This window comes from Microcaecilia unicolor, chromosome 2 (genome assembly GCF_901765095.1).
Source record: "Microcaecilia unicolor chromosome 2, aMicUni1.1, whole genome shotgun sequence".
Lineage (NCBI taxonomy): Eukaryota > Metazoa > Chordata > Amphibia > Gymnophiona > Siphonopidae > Microcaecilia > Microcaecilia unicolor.
The window spans coordinates 97431336-97456246 of record NC_044032.1 but is presented as its reverse complement, the minus strand read 5'-3'; the positions used below and the strand labels follow the sequence as shown (position 1 = coordinate 97456246).

The window sequence follows — 24911 nt, the reverse complement described above, 5'->3', positions numbered from 1 at the left end:
TGACAAGGGGGGCATGAAAGAAAGAAAGGGTGTACCAGTCCAGCTTACCTACCTTGAATTCTGTTGCCACAGATCTGATGCAGAAGAGCCTTTCTGTAGGCAGTGTTAGTCTCCTTCCCAGGGCATACCATACAGCTTAAATATCTCTTCCCTTGAAGTGCACTCTTCTGTGTCAGCCTTCGCTTATCGGAAGGCTTTCTTGTGCTGCTCTTTGTAAACATGTCTGTATTTTATAAAGGTGTAGCATCCTTTCTGGGATTCCTGATCAAAAAGAACCTCCACTTCCAGCATCATTATTGATATGGCCTTGCCTGGGGGGGGGGGGGTAATCTGTGTGAGTAAGCTGTGGCAGCATAAAAAAAAAAAAGAAAACCACACAAGCTTTCATCCATGCAGCTTATATGTATGTATGAAAGCCATGTGAAGCACACACTGAGCATGTGCAGTGCAGCCACACTTAGTGTGTGGCTATTGTATGCATGCGCTGTCTTTGCAAGCAGCTCATTTGCATGCAATTTCCTTTGGGAATTACTCGCTATGTCCAGGGACTTTTGTGCATCACCTCCTCATTCCTGAAGACAAGCCAGCAGTCTCATTTTTGCAGAAACAGTAACTCGCTTTAGTAACTCAAACACAGTTCATAACAGTCAACTTGATCTAAACATTTCAGTGATCCTTCAGATGTATCAGCACAACATTAAACTCAGTCTCCAATGATAGGGTGCCTTATGTTTATTGGTATTGAGCAGTAGCCTTATGTTTATAACTACATTTTTTAAAATACTTTGAGTAGTAGCCTTATGTTATAAATTATGTAAGGAGTTTTTTGCCCATGATGATATAAGGGACCTCCCTTATGTTGGTGCACCAACGACGGAGTATTCCCTTATAATTTGAGGCTTTTTCTCCTATTTAAAAATATCGATAGAATTCAAGGATATTGATGTTTGATTATATTGTTGTACTTCTGTTGGGAAATATCCTACAGTGCTCTTATTGGAAATTGTGCTTTTTTTTTTTTTTTTTAATTCATATTTCAGTCTTTCCAAACAGTGATTATCTTGCCACCAAACAAAAAGAATGTAAAAGATGGTATTTAGGGTGATTTTTCTCCTCTTGATAAGTTTCAGTCCACATATGCAGGTACACACAGAACCATTTATCTCACATTTCTCCTGTTTGCAACTGGAACAGGGTACTTGACATTGTCCTCAGAATCAGCTCTCTATTCTCAGATTTAGGTTTAGGGACTAGTTAACTGGTAACACCACACTGAATCCCCCTTACAGTATTTTCTCTAATCTGGATGCAGCAATGATAAGGGCCCCACTCTGTCCCCTTTTGGTTTAGTTTCCTTGACCTAGGCAACCTCAGCGTGGAGGGTACTCCGGGCTCCCGGTCAATAGAACAATCTAAGTCCAGTATTATTATTGAAAATTACTCTCTGGCCCATCCTAAAACAGGACTTCTCCTCGGTACTGCAGGTCATCTGGCAGGGATGGGCTACCAAAGACCCAGTACTCCTTACACAGAATTTTTATTAGTTCTCTGGCCCAATTTGTCCAAGGAGATTTAATAAGACTAGTCTGGGGACAACACTAAGAATACCAGAACAACCATTTCCTCCTTGTCCCAGACCTAACAAACCTTTTTGGACAGTCTTCCAACCAATCTTCATTAGTCCAGAATTTCATTCTTTTCTAAACAAGGATTGTATGATTGGACAATCCCACTATAAATGTTCCAACATCCCTCTTACCCCACAATTTCTCCAACATTAACTGGAGCCCACTATATTCTTTGTACAGCGTTGAATTGAAATTGTTTATAATTAATTATGGTCAAGCAAGTATGAATATATCCGTATATTTGAGCCCACTCCAACTCCCCTATTTGTATTTAGTCAAATTTGGTAGGGAAGCCCTGCCCAGCGCATCCCAGGATGCATAGGGCAGGGCGCTGCCATTTTGGAGGTAGCGCTAAAAGGAGGAGGGAGTACTACCTCCTCCGTTACTTGAAGGTATTGGGGGGGGGGGGGTTGAGGCCACTAGACCACCCTGTCTTCTATTGGGGGGGGGGGTCAGGTCATGTTTCCTGTGGGGGGCTGGAAGGGCAGATGTATGCTGGACAGGGCTCCCTATTCTAGCCCAATGCTCTGTAAACCCAAATGCCAGCTCTGAGGGTTTACAGAGGTAGCAGTGCCCTTGTTTGACGCACTGCCCGCTGAGCATTGGGGATGAATGCAAATGTCCCTGTTTAGCAAAGCGTTCAGAGCTGGTGAGTGCATTCTTACACGCGCTCACCAGCTCTGATCCTGAGGCGCAGGCAAATGCGGGCGCTAGTCCAGTGTTAATGGACTGTAGCGCCCACGTTTGCTTTTATTCATCTGCGAGTTCTGAAAGGCATACATTTTTACTAGGGCTGTACATTTAACGTACAGTATTAACGCAATTAGCGCATTAAATGTTTAATGCATTAAAATTTTTAATGCAAGCTAACTCAGTACTTGACCAAGTCTCCCTTTTTTTTTTTTTTTTTTAACCTCAAGCTCCAGCAGCTCCCTCCTCTGTGGGGAGGGAAAAGTTTTGGGTGGTTATGGTGGTGAATTTATTTGTGTTGTGAGGTGAGTATAAGGCATTGTGTTTTTTTCTGCGTTGAGTTTTAGCTGGAATGCATCCGCCTATGAGTGCACGATTTGGAAGCTTTGGTTAATTTCGTTGGTGATTTCCTTTAGGTCATGTTTGAATGGGATGTAAATCGTGACATCGTCTGCATATATGTATGGGTTGAGATTTTGATTGTCTAATAGCTTGGCTAGGGGTGTCATCATTAGGTTAAAGAGGGTGAGAGGGGGGATCCTTGGGGAACTCCGCATTCTGGTATCCAAGGGGCTATCGCCGCGTTGGCTGTTACTTGGTATGATCTTGTTGTCAGGAATCCTCTAAACCATTTAAGCATGTTACCTCCAACTCCAAAGTATTCCAGGATGTGTAATAATATTCCATGGTTGACCATGTCGAAGGCACTGGACATGTCAAATTGTAGGAGAAGTATGTTATTGCCAGTTGCAATTGTTTGTTTAAATTTATTCATTAAAGTTACTAGTACTGTTTCTGTGCTGTAGTTCGATCGAATTCCTGACTGAGATTCGTGCAGAATTGAGTGTTTATTTAGCTGGTTAGTGAGCTGTTTCGTTACTATGCCTTCCATAAGTTTGGTTATCAGCGGGATAGATGCTACTGGACGGTAGTTGGTTAAGTCACTTGTACTTTTCTTTGCGCCTTTAGGTAAAGGAGTAAGTAGAATATTTCCTTTATCCTTTGGGAAGAAGCCCTTTTGTAGCATGTAGTTTAGGTGACTCATTACTATTACTACTACTACTATTTAGCATTTCTATAGCGCTACAAGGCATACGCAGCGCCGCACATAGAAGAAAGACAGTCCCTGCTCAAAGAGCTTACAATCTAATAGACAAAAAATAAAGTAAGCAAATCAAATCAATTAATGTGAACGGGAAGGAAGAGAGGAGGGTAGGTGGAGGCGAGTGGTTACAAGTGGTTACGAGTCAAAAGCAATGTTAAAGAGGTGGGCTTTCAGTCTAGATTTAAAGGTGGCCAAGGATGGGGCAAGACGTAGGGGCTCAGGAAGTTTATTCCAGGCGTAGGGTGCAGCGAGACAGAAGGCGCGAAGTCTGGAGTTGGCAGTAGTGGAGAAGGGAACAGATAATAAGGATTTATCCATGGAGCGGAGTGCACGGGAAGGGGTGTAGGGAAGGACGAGTGTGGAGAGATACTGGGGAGCAGCAGAGTGAATACATTTATAGGTTAGTAGAAGAAGTTTGAACAGGAAGCGAAAACGGATAGGGAGCCAGTGAAGGGTCTTGAGGAGAGGGGTAGTATGAGTAAAGCGACCCTGGCGGAAGATGAGACGGGCAGCAGAGTTTTGAACCGACTGGAGAGGGGAGAGGTGACTAAGTGGGAGGCCAGCAAGAAGCAGATTGCAGTAGTCTAAACAAGAGGTGACAAGGGTGTGGATGAGGGTTTGGTAGAGTGCTCGGAAAGAAAGGGGCGGATTTAACGGATGTTGTAAAGAAAGAAACGACAGGTCTTGGCGGTCTGCTGGATATGAGCAGAGAAGGAGAGAGAAGAGTCAAAGATGACCCCAAGGTTTCGAGCTGAGGAGACAGGGAGAATGAGAGAGCCATCATGAGGTCTGTTATGAATTGTTGAGGGGCAGATCTTATAAGATTACTAGGACAGATGTCTAACTTGCATTGCGACTTGGCGTATCTTTTGAGTGCTTGAGAGATGTTTTCGATCGATAGTGAGTCAAAGTTGGTCCATGATCGGTCTGCTGGGTATTCCCCATGTATTGGGTCTAGACACTCCAGGAGGTTTACATAATCAATTGTGTTGCTGGGTATCATAGTTCGTAGCTTTATAATTTTCTCCCTGAAGTAATTCGCAAGGTTGTCTGCTGATGGGGTATCTATGTTATTATAAGTAACCGGCGTGGTATAGGTAGGGTTGTTAAGAATTTGGGTCCTAGAAGCTAATGCTGTTTAGCATTGGGTTTGCTATACAGGTTCCAAGTGTCTCTGTTATAGGATTTCTTTGATACTTCACAAAGAATCTGACAATGGAAGGTGTGTTGATCCTGAGATAACATCACAATGTTTAATATTTATATATTGTTGTGTAGTGAATTGTAAGGGGAAATTACCTACCTACAGTTCTGGCAAACGTAGTATATGTTATAGAACTGGAGATGCAGGGTTTATATTGATATTCTGTCTCGTCCTGTGTAGATTCTAGACTTCATCCTTTGATACAAGTTACAAGATTCTTGCTAATGTTTGTAAATTAGGCAAAAAGGTTACCTGAAATGACCGGAGAACCTCCTTATTATAAACCTTTTAGCAGTTCTGCAAGGATAGTGTCCAAAATGGTGGTTGCGATTGTGGTATGGAATGTACAAGGAAAAAAAATACTGACGATTACTCCAAAATTATGAAATGTTACAATTTGTACTTCTGCTGTGACATTTAATAAGAATGATTAAAAATATGTATTTTGGAAAATATGGACATAGTTTCCTTTTTATCCACAAATTAAACATTGCCGTTTGTTTGGGAGTGAAAAATTCCAGCACCTTTTTGTCTACAAATTAAATCTTGGAAATCTGTACTTAAGAAAACATTGAGCGAATATGCAAAAAGGCCACATGGTACAGCTGCACAATGGATAATGCACTAATAAAGTTTGACCGATTAAGTCCACTTCAAATTCACATACACCACATTTGTTCAAAAACTTTTATTTACTATAAAGACAAAAAAAACCCACCAAAAATAGGTACAAATTATACTATAAAATTGGTTCAATGGGGTAAAAACTTTTAATAATTAAAATATCTTGATATATTTAAAATAACAGAGGATACATTTAAGCCAAATTTTCTTAACCCAGAGATTTCTGTAAAATTTGCTTGCACAGTAAGGTGCTAATAGAAGTTAGCCCTTAAGCCCTGGAAGTCTTAGGAATCTCCTTGTGAAAGTGAACTTTGGTAGAAGAAACTCTATAGGACACCTGAGGTAGTAGAAACTGGAAAACAGCAGTAGACGTTATTTACAATTTTAAAAAGTACCAAATAACATTAAAGAACAGCATAACAATAATTACACAGTACAATTTTCAGTCCAGCTTTGATCCAAAGAAAATAAGAATACATCACATCAGCGTTTAATAAAAAAAAAAAAAAGACAAAAACAAAAAACCCACACACAAAAACCCACCACAATGACCACCAGCAAGCTGAGGGAAACAAACTCAAACAAAATGCATTCTGACATCGATAAGCAGTCTGAGTTTGAAGTGTGGTAGGTATGCTAATCTACAGCGTAATACTGATTAGCTGAGGTTCATCAGTTTAAATTTCTGCCATTAAAAAATTAATCTGATGACTGATCTTCCAGTATATATAAATGGCAAGAGTGCATCTTTTAAAGCTTGCACATGACAACTTGGAAGAAACATGCGAGACATTAAAAAAAAAAAATGTAAAGTGGTAAAAAAACAAAAACCCACAAATAATCAAGTATAATACAGTTAGCTACCAAGCTTCACATTTAGGTAATATTTTAACTCTTCAAAGACTGCCAGAAGTCTGTCAAAAATAAAAAGGAATGTTACATTTCAGAAAGAAATACACATTCATATTTAGTGACGTTGCTTACAATAGAAAACAATATCACATTCCTGGATACTTGAACTTTTGTTTTCCAATTCGTGTTGTACATTTATAAACATTGTAGCTTATTTTATTGTCCTGAGCCTTTTAGAACAATTCTTTTCCATAATACAGAAATACAGGTGGCTCCTGAAGAGTTAAAACTAACATTTCCACAAAAAAGGACTAAACATATTCCATATTTTAAAGATTCACCAGCAATGAAATAGGGAAAGTAAGCCAAACAGCAGCTGCCCTTTTCCTTCAGTAAAACATGCATCAGAAGCCAAAACCCACCTTAAAAATCATTACAATGTAAGGAAACGCAGGTGAAGTTTAAACCATATATAGCCTCCTCAATCAGTTTTTTTCAAGTAAATTCATGTTATTGAAATCAGCTCTTCAAAAATGTAATTTGTACATTGGATTTAAAAATATTAAAACATACATTTATCAAATTGTATACTAACCTAAAACAGATGATGTATGGCAGAAGGAAAACAGCAGATTGAATGCAAAAATCAATAATGCACATGAACACAATCATTTCATAAAAGAAAAGACAGACTGGTTTTGGTTTGAAATTTAGACCTGTCTAAAAAGTTTATCAAAATGGTTCTACGGAAGGGGGGGAAAAAAAAAAAAAAAGACAAACCAGAACTGAAAAGGTCACGCTGATTTTCTCTGGATTCCTTTGCAGGGTGAGAAAGATGCTACACTAGGACATGAACTTGAGGCCATGTACATTTTCCCTTTTTCAGATGACGTGCACCCCAGCCCACTGAAAGTTATTCCAACCTACAGAGAATCCAGTTTCCTCCAAGACCATTACTCTACTAGGACTCTGCATTGCTTAAATGTGTCAACGTTTTTTTCCTGATAGATTGCAGTGCTATTTCTCACTTCCTAACTTCTCTGCACTGGATTGTAGCAAATACAATGCACCTGAATTCAAACAAACTGCAATAAGAGTTCTAGCAACAGTGAAATATTCAGTGACACACAGCATGCATCTAAGTTCTAACCTTTTCTTTTTCCTTGTAGTTAACATAAATAAAAAAGAAAAAAAAATCATATTTCCCTGAATGTTAAAGAAATGAAAGTTAAAAATGAAACTGGAGCTTCAGATTTAAAAAATCATGAAATGAATGGGCCAACAGTGAGACACATCAAACCACAAAAGACCTGCTATATATTTATGACACAGGCACACTATGTGGTTTTATTAAGTACTCATTACTTACTATTGTTTCTACTGCTCCACCCTAAGCAGTTTGTAAAATATTTATATATTTTATTTATTTTGTTGCTGATGAAAATGACCAGGACAGCACAATAACTCTGCTTTTTCAACCATTTGTGCTACATGATAAAACGGAAAGAGGTTGCTTTATCAAAGATCCCAAGCCCTTCGGCTGCTAATATTGCTGAGAAAGTGCTCCAAAATGACAGTAATTTTCTGTCCTACAACTTTTCAGCCTTAAAAAATGTTTTTCTTATTAGGAGTCAAGAACTTTCAGAATAAAAAGGCACAGTTTACATATTTCTGCAAAAAGGAGAAACATTTTGCACATTGAATTATGATCCAGATCTCGATTTGTTGAACGTCTACATAAGTAAGAACTCTCAACAGGTGCCAAGTTCTTGTCATCTAGTTAAGGCCAACACATGCTGCTTCTGCACCAAACTGCACCGCAAGCAAGATTTGTTTCTGTATTCAGTAGCATCACTTTCCATGTCTCTTTACAGTTTAGCAATTTACTACCATGCGGTACGGAAGACTGGATGTTTCAGTAGTTCCCTTGATGGAGGTCTGTCCTGAGGTTGAAGTTCCAAACACCGAAGTGTCACATCTCGTAAACCAGGAGACAGATGGGAGGGAATTCCAGGAGCTGTTGTTGCACTTGCAATCTGTGTGTGCGCACAAACAAAAAAAAGGAACAAAGAACTTATTTTTCAAAGTATTTGTTTGTAGAAATGGAAAAGTGGTAAAAGCACATTTGAAAAGTGGAGCAAATCTTATAAACTCAATGAGGACCTGTATATAAAGTGCTTCCTTCCAATTCATAAAAGAATGCTATATATTATTAAATTAGTTCTTTGGTCTACAGTAGTTTAACAAAAATGGATATATTAAAATAATACAGCCTCAGCCTTAGATCGTTTCTATGGCATAATTTTTCTTGCACATTTGGAGTTCGTCAGTAATAGTAAATGTTATAGTAGATGACGGCAGAAAAAGACCTGCACGGTCCATCCATCCAGTCTGCCCAAGAAGATAAATTCATATGTGCTACTTTTTTTTATTTGTACTGTCCTCTTCAGTGCACAGACTGTATAAGTCTGGCCAGCCCTATTCCCGCCTCCCAACCACCAACCCCGCCTCCCAACCACCAGCTCTGGCACAGACCGTATAAGTCTGCCCAGCACTATCCCTGCCACCCACCACCGGCTCTGGCACAGACCGTATAAGTCTGCCCAGCACTATCCCCGCCGCCCAACCACCAGCCCCGGCACAGACCGTATAAGTCTGCCCAGCACTAGTCCCCCCTCCCAACCACCAGCCCCAGCACAGACCGTATATGTCTGCTCACACTAGCCCCGCCTCCCAACCACCAGCTCTGCTATGTAACATTTTACTTAAGCATGCTAACAAGGTGCAACCCTTCCCATTTTCAGCATTTCATTACCTCTACTTAATCTCTATAATGTATTACCTTGAAAATGAGTGCAAGATGGTTAGAGTGTTTTTCTGCATTCCAAGGTGGTTTAGCACAAGACATTTCTATAATGGCACAGCCAACACTCCAAACATCACAACTCCTTCCATACTGCTGGCCTCTCAGTACCTAAATAAAGGGAAAAAACAAAAAGTGGGAAATCAGCATCAACCACCTGACTACCACGTGTTCACCTACATTTAAACATACACACTTATTAGTATTTGGAAGAGTAAGACTAATGGGAAAGGTATCAGAGTTAGTGGTTTTAGAATAGTCCACATTCATTGTAGACCACATATAATGTAACTTAATATAAAGCAGGATTGCTTATAAGTGGAGGAGTGGCCTAGTGGTTAGGGTGGTGGACTTTGGTCCTGGGGAACTGAGTTCGATTCCCAGCACAGGCAGCTCCTTGTGACTCTGGGCAAGTCACTTAACCCTCCATTGCCTGCCACATTGAGCCTGCCATGAGTGGGAAAAAGTGCGGGGTACAAATGTAACAAAAATAAAAAATAATGCTGTCTAGGGGTGGCCGCTGCGCCCCAGTTCTGCTCAGCCCCCCCCCCCCCCTCCAGCTCAACATCTCCCCCCTTCCTTCCTTCCCCAAATTTACCTTCTTTTCTGGTTTTCCAAAAGTCGGGGTGGCAGTAGTTCCTATACGCTGCCCTGCTGCCAGCCTCAGCCCCTTCTCTGCACTGCGGCCCGCCCCACCTCAGAGGAAACAGGAAGCACGTCAGAGAGGCGGGCCGTAAGAGTGAAAAGGTCAGAAGCAGGGCAGCATATGGGAACCACTGCAGCCCTGACATCTGAAAAGAAAAGGTCAATTCATGGAAGGGGGGGGAGGGGAGGCCTGCCTCAGGTGGCCTAATGGTAGGGCCACCACTGATGCTGTCAATTGTTGGAACCAGCCATTGTACATCTGATATAATGTGGATTCAATTATAACAAACAAGGCAAAAGCAAGAACAAGAGCCTCATGAGTAGAAAAAAACAACAAAAAATAGTGAGGCTCAAAAGGGAAAAGACAAGCACTCCAAGAGATGGAGGATGGAATAGTCACTTCTGTTTATTTATGACTGAAGATAAATCATCACCTATTGGGGTATAACACTGCACCTGGAGAATCGCAACATGACACGACCATGTTTTGAGTTGTGATGAGTCATGATTCTCCAGGTGCAGTGTTATACTCCAATAGATGATGATTTATCTTCAGTCATAAATAAACAGAAGTGACTATTCCATCTCTTAGATTTCTTGTATTTTCCTTTTTGGACCTTACTTTACTTTTTGTTGTTCAGTTATAACAAAATCAACTATCTTAGACCCCAATATTCATATTATATGGTGTCTACAGTGTCACTGCCACTCAGCCTAAATGGATCTGGAAACCAATTTACCTTTTCAAATTAGGTCCACATTGCTTAAGTTCCTGATGCTATCAAACACTAAACTGCATGGCAAAAATATGCCACAGTTTCAGAGGACAATGTGAAACAGCAGATCATAACTGGGCTTTCCAAAGTATTAGAAATGAGACGTCTAGTTTGAAGACATTACATTTGGTCAAAGAGAAATTAGGATTTTAGAAATGCCAATTTACAGAACTCTATCCTTCCAGCATCAGGATGTTTCAAGTACCATCCTTTTCAGCTCTCAACAGACTGGACTATAATGGATCTACAACATTAAGTAAGGCCAGCAAGATTTGCTAACTCATTTTATTCATTAGATTATTGTGAGAGTTCAAGATTTATCTTACCAACACAATAAAAGAGAATTAAAAAGTAAAAATGTAATTCTAAACAGAAGTGAAAGGCAACTAAAGAGTGAAATAGTTCAAACTAGTGAGAAAACAGAAAGAACTAGCAAAACAAAAGTCTTGTTTTATTTCATTTTCACCCCAGTGTGTATTGCTCGGGTTTACCCAAACAGTGCTTTTACAGAATACGATAACAGCAGCCTGAAACCCTTGCCCAGGGGATGGCCACGCAGCAAGTGTTTTAACTTACTGCACGGCCATTTCCTTACTTAAAAGAAAAATGCCTTTTACTGGCGGCGGTAAAAAGGGGCCTTGGCATGCAGCAAACCTGCATGCTGACACCACTGAGGGCCCTTTTTACAGCTGTTTGGGGCCCTAAATTAAAGTTACAACCTTCACACAGTACTGCTTTTGGTTACTTGGCACCACTGATTTAGAACTCACTCCCCTCTGTACTTTCATTTAGAGTTCTTTTAAGAAATTCAAAGCCTCTTCGCAAGCAGTACAGTTCTTAACAACCCTTCTGCAAATTTGTCCCTGTAGTTAATTTTCGTATTTTCTTATTTTTATATGTTTTGTCTTATTCAGTTTATTATACATTAACATAGTAACATAGTAGATGACGGCAGAAAAAGACCTGCATGGTCCATCCAGTCTGCCCAACAAGATAAATTCATATGTGTATACCTTACCTTGATTTGTACCTGTCTTTTCAGGGCACAGACCGTATAAGTCTGCCCAGCAGGATTCCCCACCTCCCAACCACCAGTCCCCGCCTCCCATCACGGGCTCTGGCACAGACCGTATAAGTCTGCCCTCCACTATCCTCGCCTCCCAACCACCAACCCCTCTTCCCCCCACCTGCTCCGCCACCCTACATTTTCCCCTTCCCTTTGTTATGTTTGATGTTTTGCATCTACCATGTATTTAATAGAAATAGAAGTCGATAAAATAAAGATAAAGTAAACATAAATCTTATTTTTCAAAGATCTGACTCAATGAAGGCTTCCACATTACCTTTGGATCCATTACCCCCTTACTTGTTGAATGATCCCCTTACTGACATATTACCATTTATTGACACCATAAATAATAACCTCTCTAAGGGACAACTCCCGTCTTGCAGTAAAGTTGCAAATTTCCATTCAGTCTCAAATTTGCTAGTCATTTAAAAAAATAGTGGAGAAGGTCATTCTCACACAACTCATTAATTCTGTACAGAAGTCTAATTCTATCCAACTGTAGAGCAGTTGGGTTACAGAACTGGCTTTTGGCACACACACTTTCTGGTATCCTTGACCAACAGAGTCAGGGTGAACGCACAGACACTCGACTTAAGTGCAGCACTTGAGCTAACTGACTTCCAATTTCTGATATCCAGGCTAGAGGGTTTAGGCCTGGACAGTATGGCCCTCAGATGCTTTAGGTCTTTTTGTTAGACCATTCTTTCCAGGTCAACTGCACTTCACAAATCTCATCCCTAAGCTCCTTGATGCTCTATACTAGCCCCTATTCTTTTTACTGTTTTCCTATGCCCTTTTCACACTCAAAGTTATGGCATTTCCATTTTTTCCTGTGCTGATGACACTCTTGTTACTTATGAACACGAATCTGGGTTCACCAGATCTAGCTATCATCCATTCTTGTTTGGAGTCAGTAGCTAGCTTGCTTGAGGATCACCCATTAAGTTGAATCCCAATAACTCAGAGGCTATTTGGTTTACTCAAAGAGCCACACGGTCTACACTTCCCCAGTGATTTGCCAGACCTCATTACCTATTAAGGATCTCATCAAAGTGTTTTAGGTAAATCTGGACTCTATCAAACATAATATGAAACACTGGGCCATCGAATTCCTGATAAACAATCTCCACAGACTCACCCACTCCTTGATTTTGAACTTTTTTGATAATCAAAAAAGAATAAGAGTTGTGGTAGTCTATGTGGCCTTAAGAAACTTCAAACCATCCAAAAATGGCAGTAAAGCTCCTGTATAAAGCTGTAAAATACAACTATGTTATATCTCAGTGCAAACAGCTGGTTGCCAGTTTCTTTCAGATTTCACTTTATGATCCTTCTGTTAACATGTGCCTTCCATGTCAGTTGGCTGCATTATCTAACCTCTCTCAACGCCTACCTCCATAAGTCCTATTAGGTCCTCGCAAATTTTCTTATTATGGCTGCCATCCATATATGACACTAAGTTTGAGGAAACATGCTTTCTTTCTTCACATCTCATCCGTCTTTAATAGAAGTTACCAGAGATTCAAATCCTCCTTGGCTTTCTACTTGGGCAGGCAGAGCACAGTCTTCCCATCACTCATAGTTGCTTGGGTGTCTATGAGGGGCAAGTTTTCCTGAGGATGTCCTCGCAGGACGTCCTGGCAAAGGGGCGGGGAAACCCATATTATCGAAACAAGATGGGCGTCCATCTTTTGTTTCGATAATACGGTCGGGGATGCCCAAATCTTGACATTTAGGTCGTCCCTAGAGATGGTCGTCCTTAGACTTGGTCGTTTCTGATTTTCGGCGATAATGGAAACTAAGAACACCCATCTCAGAAACGACCAAATGCAAGCCCTCTAGTCGTGGGAGGAGCCAGCATTCGTAGTGCACTGGTCCCCCTGACATGCCAGGACACCAATCGGGTACCCTAGGGGGCACTGCAGTGGACTAACTGATGCACTAACTGAACGGAAAAAGCCCTTCCCTTACCGATCCCGTAGCGATTCGGAAAGGAACGGGCATAAATGAAGGAAACTGCATGCAAGTCAGCTGCTCACTGTTAGCTCATTTGCACACGATTTCCTTCCTAAGGAGGGGAAGCCAGTGCAGAGCAGCCAAGCGTTATGCGTGGCTGCTCTGCGCATGCCAAAGACGGCTTCATACATGCAGACAAGCAGGGACTGTCTCTCTATGTCAAATGTTCAGCGCTGCGTGCGTCTGGTAGCGCTACATAAATGCTATTAGTAGTAGTAGTGTATAATAGCCGTTGTTGGTGGAGGTGTACATTGTACTTATGAAGGCCTGAACCAAGCAGTTTCAGTGCTGCTAAGTATCTAACATCTAAGAATTAATGTACACGATGAGAAGTGGAAATTTCTCTTTTTTCTGTAAATTACAATGATATTAAGCAGGCCAGGTGAAGCAAGTACCCCCACCTCTTCCCCCCACCTTCCTCTGACCAAGCAAGTGAAAGACAATGAGCTCCTGCCATTTGTTGTCCATTTGCTGTTCACATGAATGTGTGTATTAGCCTTTGAGAGACTTTTAGGATGCAGATCAAAGGAAGTTCCAGGTGTAGGGGGCAGGATTGACAGGAGAGAGAGAGATAGAAAATCCTGTAATAAGGACTGGATAAGAAAACATTATTGCAGAAGGGGGAGAATCTCTCCCTTTGAATATGGCCAAGAGACAGAATTCTTTCCCATGAAGTAAGGCTACTATCCCAGACAGAATTACCCTTTTACAACCACACTCAGGTAACACCTTATTTCCTTCTCTGCCTAGAACAATTCAAACACTATCTCCCTGGTCCCTGGAGTCAAAAGCAATAGTTCTATTGACAAGAGAAACCTAACACCTCTATAACAACTCTATAAGGAAACAATAATTAACCTTTTTCTCCTCTTTCAGAATAGGAGAAAATACTAATTAAAGGTTTGAAAAATATATGTCCAAGACACTTGGACAGCAGACCAAAGGCATCCGCAAAAGGAAATAGAAACAGATGCTATATATTTCTTTATTGTCAGGAGATCCTGCCTGACTATGGGATGCTAATTAAGGGGGTGTGACAACCCCTCCCCCTTGTGCTCCCTTTTTGTCTTGTAAGGGAAAGAAAGTTCTATATATTATGTCTTTGCCAGATAAGAAGTTGGTCAGTGTCTAGTGCACTCTGCCCCATGTCAGGGGATGGAGAGCCTGACCTGATCATTTCCATTGTCCTTTCATGTTTTCTCTCCTCTTTTCTATACTAGACTATACTTGAATATTTTCTTATTTTTTATCCTAATCTCTGGATAATTAAATAAACCTGTGTTAACCCCAGGAAGCGCTTCCTTGGTCTCTTTTTGTCTTTGTTGCAGTCTAAATAGTGCTACCAGTTGTCTGGTTCTTTTAAGGTACCGGGGTCGAGGGGACTGCATTTGTGTAAGTAGTGCTGACCGTGATTAGAGACTCTGCAGGCAGCACAAAAAAGCACAAACACCGTCTACAATCTTACAAAAATACAAGTCCAGGTGAAGACGTCCAAGTGCTCGTCAGGGACGTCTTTTTTCCTTTTTAGAGTATGGGCGAAGGACATGCTCATCAGGGACGTCTTTTTTTCTATTTAGAGTATGGGTGAAGGATGTCCTTTGCTATGCCTCCGTCCTTGCAACGGCAGTTGAGGACGTCCAAAATGTGGATGTTTCTGTGAGAAGGACGTCCATGCCTGGATGTTTCTGTGAGAAGGACGTCCATGCCTTTGCTGTGCCTCCGACACCCCTTTTATTTATTTGGATTCTGGAACACAAGTAGCAGCAGTGGGATTTGAACCGGCCACCTCTGGATTGCAAGACCAGTGCTCTAATCACTAGGCCACTCCTCCACTCCCTTGAAATTTGGCCATCCCTTTGGGGGGGAGGGGGGCAGTTCAGGATGTCCAAAATGTTTGAAAGAAGGACATCTATGCCTTTGCTATGCCTCCGCTGACACACATATACCTCCCCCCCAAGGTACCTGCATGCTGCTGCGATGGACCTGAGTATGGCATTTCAGGCTGGCAAAAAAAGCTTTTAAAAGTTGTTTTTTTTCGGGTGGGAGGTGGTTAGTCACCATTGAGGGAGTCAGGGGAGGTCATCCCCGATTCCCTCCGGTGGTCATCTGGTCAGTTCGGGCACCTTTTTGAGGCTTGGTTGTAAGAAAAAATGAACCAAGTAAAGAAAAAATGAACCAAGTAAAGTCGCCCAAGTGCTCCTCAGGGACGCCCTTCTTTTTTCCATTATTGCTCGAGGACGCCCATCTGTTAGGCACGCCCCAGTCCCGCCTTCACTATGCCTCTGACATGCCCCTGGGAACTTTGGGACGCCCAAAATCGGCTTTCGATTATGCCGATTTGGGCGACCCTGAGAGAAGGATGCTCATCACCCGCTTTGTGTCGAAAGATGGGCACCCTTCTCTTTTGAAAATAAGCCTGTTTTCTGCTTATTTTCGAAGGAGATGGCCAGTCATCTTCTGACACAAATCAGGAGATGGCCGGCCATCTCCTGAACCCAGCCAAATCGGTATAATCGAAAGCCGATTTTGGCCGGCTTCAACTGCTTTCTGTCACAGAGCCGGCCAAAGTTAAAGGGGGCATTTCGGCAGGGTATGGAAGGCGGGACGGAGGCGTGGCTACGAGATGGCCGGCTTCAGCCGATAATGGAAAAAAGAAGGCCAGCTCTGACGAGCACTTGGCCGGCTTCACTTGGTCCACTTATTTTTAGGACCAAGCCTCCAAAAAGTGCCCCAACTGACCAGAGGACCACCGGAGGGAATCGGTGATGACCTCCCCTTACTCCGTGGTCAGCAGCCCCCTCCCAACCAAAAAAAAAAATTAAAAATTATTTTTTTGCTAGCCTCTATGCCAGCCTGAAATGTCATACCCAGCTCAATGACAGCAGTATGCAGGTCCCTGGAGCAGTTTTTAGTGGGTGCAGTGCACTTCAGGCAGGTGGACCCAGGCCCATACTCCCCTACCTGTTACACTTCTGGTGGTAAATGGGAGCCCTCCAAGCCCCCCCCCCCCAAACCCACTGTACCCACATGCAGGTGCCCCCCTTCATCCCTAAGGTGGTGTACAGTTGTGGGGAGTGGGTTTTGGGGGCTCAGCACACAAGGTAAGGGAGGTATGCACCTGGGAGCAATTTTTGAAGTCCACTGCAGTGCCCCCTAGGGTGCCCCGTTGGTGTCCTGGCATGTGAAGGGGACCAGTGCACTACAAATGCTGGCTCATCCCACGACCAAATGCCTTGGATTTGGCCGGGTTTGAGATCGCCGCCATTAGTTTCCATTATCGCTGAAAACCAATGCCAGCCATCACTAAAGCCGGCCCAAATGTTGAAATTTGGCCGGCTCCGACCATATTATCGAAACGAAAGATAGCCGACCATCTTGTTTCGATAATATGGTTGGGGCGCCACTTTACGGGGCCGGCCTTGAAGATGGTCGCCCATATAGCTGGCCGGCCCCGTTCGATTATGCCCCTCTATGTCACCTAGTGGCTGCTCCCTTTTTCACCCTCCCTTTTCAGAGCAGAAATGTATAATCTGTTTCTTTACCTTTCTGATCATGAGTTTGTCTATTCACTATTTTTCTCCTCTTAGATTGTACTTTGTAAACTGCTTTGTTGCTCTTGGTAATGAAGGTGGCCAATTGAATTAATAAACCTTAAAATCCTAAATTCCATAGAATAAAAATTAAAAAGAAACATAGAACAGAGCCTGAGTAATTACCATGGCAGCCATATTTTGAATCCTTTCAAGTTGCTCAAAGTCTTTTGGAGTAAGCTCATATTATAGGGGCAATGCAACAGTTCAAGTGGTTAATATTTGTTTTTAGAAATTAAAATACCAATATTCAAATCAAAAAGTTAGGAAAGAGGAGACATACCTCTGGTGCCATGAATGCAATAGTCCCCAATAACTGTCCCTGAAATTCTCCAGCACCTGTTCCTTTTGAAGCTAACCTGGCTGCTGCTCCAAAATCAGCAATTCTTAATCTTTGTCCAGTGCTGTCAATTAGTAGATTAGCACCTAATAAAGAAAGCACAGATATTACAGTTTTGTTTTGTTTTTTTCTTGCTTCTAGCCAATCACTTTCAGAGTCCATGCTAATGGTAGGCTGTTACTTTTTCCTTAACCAATACAGAGGACATTGATGAGTATTTCTGAAGGCCTGCTAACTCTTATAAACATATGTTTTCCAATATTACTGGGAATTTGCACATTGCCGACAGGTTTAATATATTCCAAGAGCGAGCATGTGCAGTAATAATATCTTTGTAGTCTGCTGCGATTCTGTTTAGGACATCAACTATGTATGCATTTCTCTTTCACATTCTTTAGACCAACCTGGATTCACATCAACAAAAATTGTCCTGTCCTAGTGGTCATATCAAGGGCACCTTCCTATTTGGTTATCGGTACAGGGGGAGGGAGGGGTATTGAGAAAGAAGATGGATGTTCCTAGTCTTCAGAAACACAATTAAAAATGTTTAAAATCAACTGATTAATCCCAATTAAAAATGTTGATTGAATAGCTATAATTATGAAATATTATACTTCTAGAACTAAGAAAAATTCATATACATTTTTGACACCCCCCTTCTCTCCCACCAAGGGTATTTCAATCTTAAGCTTCTCATATTCTGACAACAAAACTTTGGCATAAAAGTTCAGTCAAGATTTTTAAATAGTACAAAGGTTTTGACATCTCTATTTAATATGCCATGCTATTGAGCAAAGTGGCATTGCTTGTTTCAGCTATGTTTGCCAACTTTGGTCATGAGAAAAGAGAAAATGTCAAAATTGATTGGGTGGGGGGGGGGGGGGGGGGTTTCTAGATAAGATATTGTGTTTTGGTTATATACCTATTTTTCATCAATTGTCTGGTGTTAATACTGTGAGTGGTTTCTTTTCTGAATGATATTTTCATATGTAGGTAGTTATTTGTGTATATTCTACAATATCTTTTCTTCCCTCTTGTTTACTATTTGATGTAAATATGCAATTGCTACAATAAAATTTGACAAATATTTTAAACAGATTCATAAAATTGTTCACATATAGTGTAAAAGGAACTAATGCCTTTAAGCAAGGGTTCTTCTGGAAGTGCTCAAGGCCTGAGCAGGAATAATTATAATCAGATCTTTGCATTTAGGATAAATAAGAATGGCATTAGGTGCTAGTAGTGGTCCCATGACATTTAGTTCACATATTTTCTTCAGTCATAAAATCCTGTTTCTTTATCATTTATTAACAACTTTTGATATACTGCCCTAAATCAAAGCATCTGGTTTGCTCCTAATCAGGGTCAATTCATTCTTTGACCAACTGTTTCTTATTCTTGTTCATATCTTGATTATAAGTAGGCAAGGCTATGCAACTTCTGTGTTCAATGGCTTACCTCAGTATTCTTTTCATTGTCTTCTATCCAGAATGTAGCTATTAGGTTTATAACAAAAGCCCATTGCACTGACCATATTACCTCTCTTCTAAAGGAAGCCCATTCGCTTCCAATTAATTTTCACACAAAAGTTTAACATTTTGGTATTAGCATAAAAGTTTTTTTAACACTATCACAACAATTGGCCCCTTATGTTACCATTCTTTGCGATCTCTGTGTTCTGCCCCCATATTCTTGGTAGCAGGGTGCATTGTTATGTATATTATTCAATTACATTGTCTGTGTATACATAGCATTGGGGCTCATCTTGAAAGCACTTAGACTTGCAAAGTTTCATAGTAACCTATGGAACTTTGTAAGTCTAAGTGTTTTGAAAATACGCCTCTATGTAAGTTTGTAAGTCTAAATGCTTTGAAAATACGTCTCACTATGTACTAGGGTTGCTATCCCTATAGTTTGCAGTATCCTATGATTGACTCCTTGTGAGCTTTCTCTATTGGCTCTTAGGCCCAGATGCACAAAGGTCCCGTTAAGAATCTGTCTGTATTAACAAATCGGTAAACATTTACCGATTCGGAAACACAGAGGAATTCACAAAGAGAATTGCATGCAAATGAGCTGCTCATTGCTTTTGCGACCTAGCTCATTTGCTTGCGATATAGGGGAAACCAGTCATTGAGCTGAGCATGCGCAGAACAGTCAATCACTATGTGTGGCTGCTCTGCGCATGCTACAGACGGTTCTCATACACGCAGTAGATGTACCTTTTTTTTTTTCCAAGCACAAAAGCGGGTTTTTTTTTTGGGGGGGGGGGGGGGGAGGAGCAGACCTGTGTTGGGGCTCCCTGCCTCCCCGCTGCTGGGAAAAAGTGGGAAAAGCCTCTCTGCTGCTCTCAGCTCTCATTTTCTGTAAGGAATCAGCAGCAGGGCTTGGTTCCACCCCCAGCTGTTCCTGCTGCTTCCTTCTATTGGCTGGCTGACATCCTGTAACGCCCATCTCCCTGAAGATGGACTCTCATTGGCTGGCAGCTGTCCCAACTCCTCCTCCCTGCAGGCATCCTAGTACGCCCATCTCCCTGAAGATGGACTCTCACTGGCTGGCTGCTGTCCCAACTCCTCCTCCCTGCAGGGCTTCCTTGATGACATCACTCTAGAGCTGTGAACTGATTGGATCCAAACTTCCTGGTGTCCCCCTCCAGTAGTGAGTGGCGGGACATCCCAGGCTGACACTGTCCAACTGGGTTAGTCCCTCTCTGCTGTGCTTCTAGCATGGGAGGTGCGGTTTCCCATAGATGCTGTTTGATGGACCCTTGTCTTCCTTGCATTTTTGGTAAGACACCATTACTTTTATGCTTTACATTTTGGTACTGTCCCCCCCCCCCCCCTCCAATTTTTTGCCAGTAAAATGTAATTTGAAAAAGAAGCATGACACGGCTTTCATACACGCAAAGAAGCTGCGTGTAAGGCAGTGTACTTTTTTTTTGTGGTCCATCTTCCCTGCCTTCGCCTACTTGTGACAATGAAGTGACAACTCCAGACCTCCCGTTAAACTTTCCATGGTAAAGGTAGGGACTGCTTTTGTGCATGGGGTCAGAAATGGCTGTGCATCACCTTGCATGCACATTATAATAGTAATTAGCTCATTATAATAGCTTTGCATTCCATTTTCGTTAGCTGCTACCATGACAGGAAAATGGGTGGAGAACCCTTTTGTGCATGTCTGGTTTTATTACTTGCTCGCTAAACCGGCTAGAACTAGTTTAAAAACCACATTGCTGGCTCATTAGGTTTAGTGCATCTGACCCTTAATTCTGAGCTAGGGCCAGCCCTCCCTCTCTGCTCCTGGGGGCTGTGTGAGAGAGTCTCTGTCTTCCTAGCTTACCTTTGTGATCAGCAGCTCTTCTAGGGACTGATACCTCCTTAATCTACTGTGATTCCATCAAAATATTTCACCAATTGATTCCCAATATTCCCACACTTTCCCCTTTGAGTATTACAGCTTTTCCTCTCAGCTGGGCTGAGGTTCTGGCTATCTCTTTGTCTCTGAGGTGGCTGGACACAGATTCTGTTTTGCAGAAGAAAACAATTCTTTCCAAGCAACTGAACTGTAAGTTGATTTTCTTTGCTATGATTGCTACATTAAAGAACAGTTGGATTAAGAACATTAACATTATGACTTACATCCCGTTACTACTTTACAATTCTAAGTGGGCTACATCCATCAAGATGCCAGAACACTTATCTGGGAATTACAATAGTTGATCCTTGTATAACCTCCAAAACTAAGCACCTATTTCTTTAAAAGAATTAAGAGTCTACTGGTAAAACTTTTGCTTGGGAAAGGTTTATTTGGCTGTTGAAGCTTTGTGACCTCATCAAGTCTAGAACAGCACACTCAGAATCAAAATTGCTTAACATTAGCACGTCTGTCTCAGGCACAACTAGACTCTATGAGACAGTCAGCCTTTTTTTTTTTCTTAGCTCAAGCAATGGAATGTGTTCCCTCCTTATCTAAGGTTCAAAAAGGATATGAAGACATATTTCTTCAACTCGGCCTTCCCAGATGACTGATGCAGTTGACAGGTGGCACTAGTTGATTTTTGTTTTGCTTTCTTATTTATTAATTCATAACAAATGTTTTATTTAGCAAATTATAATTATGTTTTAGTCATATTTAAGCAGCAATATAAAAACCACTCTGGTTCTCCTTGCATGAAGAGTGATATATCAAACACTATGAATAAATATAATTATATATATATATTTTATTTTTGTTACATTTGTACCCCGCGCTTTCCCACTCATGGCAGGCTCAATGCGGCTTACATATTGTATACAGCTACTTATTTGTACCTGGGGCAATGGAGGGTTAAGTGACTTGCCCAGAGTCACAAGGAGCTGCCTGTGCCTGAAATGGGAATCAAACTCAGTTCCTCAGTTCCCCAGGACCAAAGTCCACCACCCTAACCACTAGGCCACTAGATATATAATTATGCATGCACAGACCTATATTGAGTAATCAAGAAAATGCCCATGGGCAGATGGCGTTGTGCCTTCTCTGGCTGTTAATATTACACTGTGGGATATTTCAAGCCTCCAAACTATTTCTTTAGTATTATCCAATAAACCTTTTTTTTTTTAACCAGAGGGCAACCATAACTCCTGTTTGCACACATATAATATTCAATTTCTGAAAGGTTTTCAAGTGCTCCAAATTACTGTTTGCTAGATAAATTTGCTAGAGCTAATTTTCAGACTAAAGCCTGAGCATGAAGCCCCTTTACATGAACTCCCCAACCGAGATGATCTGGGAAATTCTAGAACAGTAAGCCTGACATCGGTGCTGGGCAAAATGGTAGAGAGTACTTATAAAGGACAAAGTTATAGACAATATACATAAGCATGGATTAATGAGACAAAGCCAACATAGATTTAGTCAAGGGAAATCTTGCCTCACCAATCTACTACATTCCTTTGAAGGGGTGAACATGTGAATAAACATGTAAGTTGGTCGATATTGTATTTTGGGGTTTTCAAAAGGCATTTGACAAAAGTACCTCATATGAAAGATTCCTCAGGTGATTAGAAAGTCATGGGATAGGAGGTAATTTCCTATTGTGGATAAAGAACTGGTTAAAAGAAAGAAAACGGAGCGTAGGGTTAAATGGTCAGTATTCTCAATGATCTAGATATGGGAATACCTAGTGAGGTAATTAAAACTGCTGATCTCGAAGCTATTTAATCACAAGAGGACCTTGTCATGAAATGCCTAGCCACCTGCCTGGGGCTACCCTGCGGCCACTTAGATGGTCTATCCCCAGCACAGCTCAGGTCCCCCTGCACCTGCTGCTTGTGCTCTACATTAGCACCCTCCTCCTACTGACTGGGTCCCAACTGCCTCTGGGTGAGTCTCCCACTCTCAAATTATCCCCAGTGATTTCTAAGCTATTGGAGCCACACTCCCAGTGGTCTCACAGTTCCCAGAAAGCACTCACAGACCCAACACACAAACCACCAGGACTCTTTATCAGTCCAGTCAGGCAGAGTCAATGAACTAAAATTGTTTATTTTCTAGAAAATTAGAACAATGAACAAAAAATGTGCAATCGGCAAACATTAACAGGTAACTAAAATATGGATCAATAACAACACTAACTAAACATATGTTTACTTTCTAGAAAGTATCTGGGAAGATCAGGGCATATAGCTGCTCACCAGTTATCATAAGTATTGCCATACTGGGAAAGACCAAAGGTCCATCGAGCCCAGCATCCTGTTTCCAACAGTGGCCAATCCAGGTCACAAATACCCGGCAAGATCCCAAAAATGTACAAAAATATTTGTACTGCTTATCCCAGAAATAGTGGATTTTCCCCAAGTCCATTTAATAATGGTCCATGGACTTTTCCTTTAGGAAGCCGTCTAAACCTTTTTAAAACGCTGCTAAGCTAACCACCTTTACCACAAATATCAAATATAACCGTTTTACAGGGCTTCAGCAAAAAGCTTTCTCTGTTTTCTCCGGGGCTGAAACTGGAGCAAAAGCTCCAAATGAAATGAGCTCCTAGGCCAATCAGAGCCCAGAACAACAAGTTTCTAAAATAGCTGGTTACATCACTACAGGCATTTCCTTTACCTATGTGCTATCTAAAAAGAAAGAACACTCATTCCTCTGTAACAGTTTTAAATATAAACATGCACCACCTGCTGGCCAAACTTGAGAAATACACTTCAAGAACTATTCAATATAATTTACAGGCTTAATACCCACTGTTTTGTCACAGACCTTATGACACTGGGCATCCAAATAGTAGATGTCTAAATGTGAGCAAGTGCAAAGTGTTGCATGCGGGAAACAGGAACCCAAATTATTGCTATGTAATGCAAAGCTCCACATTAGGAGTCACCACCCAGGAAAAGAATCTAGGTGTCACCTTCTGCTCAGTATGCAGTAGTGGCTAAGAAAAATGTTAGGAATTATTAGGAAAGGACTGGAGAATAAAACTGAGAATGTTATAATGCTTTTGTATTGCTCCATGGTATGACCGCACCTCGAATACTCTGTGCAATTCTGGTCACCACATCTCATAAAAAGATATAGCAGAATTAGAAAAGGTACAGAGAAGGGCGACTGAAAATGATAAAGGGGATGGGACTTCTCCCTCCTTCCAATGAGGAAAGGCTGAAGAGGCCACAGCTCTTTGCAGAAAAGATGGCTGAAGGGAGATATATGATAGAGGCCTATAAAATCATGGGAGGAGTGGAACACGTAGCTGTGAATTGCTTGTTTACTCTTTCCAAAATTACAAGTACTAGGGGGCACACAATGAAGTTACTAAGTAGTAAATTTAGAACAAATCAGAAAAAAAATATTTCCTCACTCAATGTGTTAATTTAAGCTTTAGATTTCATTACCAAAGAATATGGTAAAAGCAGTTAGTGAGGCAGGGTTTCCTACAAGAAACAAATCATAACCCGAATTAAGGTGGACTTGAGGAAATCCACTGCTTATTCCTGAAATAAGCAACAAGGAATTTTACTCTTTGAGATTTCAAAGGTACTTGCGACCTGGATTGGCCACTGTTGGGAAAACACGATACTATGCTTGATGGATCTTTGGTTTGTCACAGTATGGGGTACTCATGTACTTGCCTGTCTAACATCAATTCAAGAATGGGCTAAACACAACAAACTTTGCCTGAACCAAAGTAAAACCAAAACTTCTCAAGTGGATACATACCTGACATCAAAATCTCTTTTAGGAAGTACGAACTCCACCTCAAATCACAAGTCAAGAACTTGGGAATACAGTCAAATTCAACACTTACTCTGATTCAACAAATCCAAGCAACCGTCAAGAGCTGCTTCTACTATTTGCGACAGCTACGATACCTCTCTCCTTACATCGAGAAGGTAAATCTTATCCCAGTTGTCCATACCATGATAACATCAAGACTGGACTACTGCAATGCACTATACAACGGTCTGACTACATAGGGTCTTACACCAGCTCCAACTGATTCAGAATGCTGCAGCAAGACTCACAGAAGGT

General features: G+C 41.4%; 1 protein-coding gene across 1 annotated transcript in view; it reads right to left on the bottom strand.

Annotated features, from left to right (window-relative positions):
• Window positions 1–7522: 7522 nt before the first annotated feature.
• The window catches only part of LOC115461877 (mitogen-activated protein kinase kinase kinase 1-like), a 94552-nt gene continuing 77163 nt past the window's right edge, over window positions 7523–24911 (bottom strand). The window contains exons 14-16 of the mRNA XM_030191937.1: window positions 17346–17488; window positions 8946–9077; window positions 7523–8139 (exon numbers count right to left, since the gene is read on the bottom strand). Coding sequence (XP_030047797.1) covers window positions 7990–8139; window positions 8946–9077; window positions 17346–17488 — 425 coding nt within the window. The 3' untranslated portion in view covers window positions 7523–7989. The remainder of the gene's footprint in view (window positions 8140–8945; window positions 9078–17345; window positions 17489–24911) is intronic.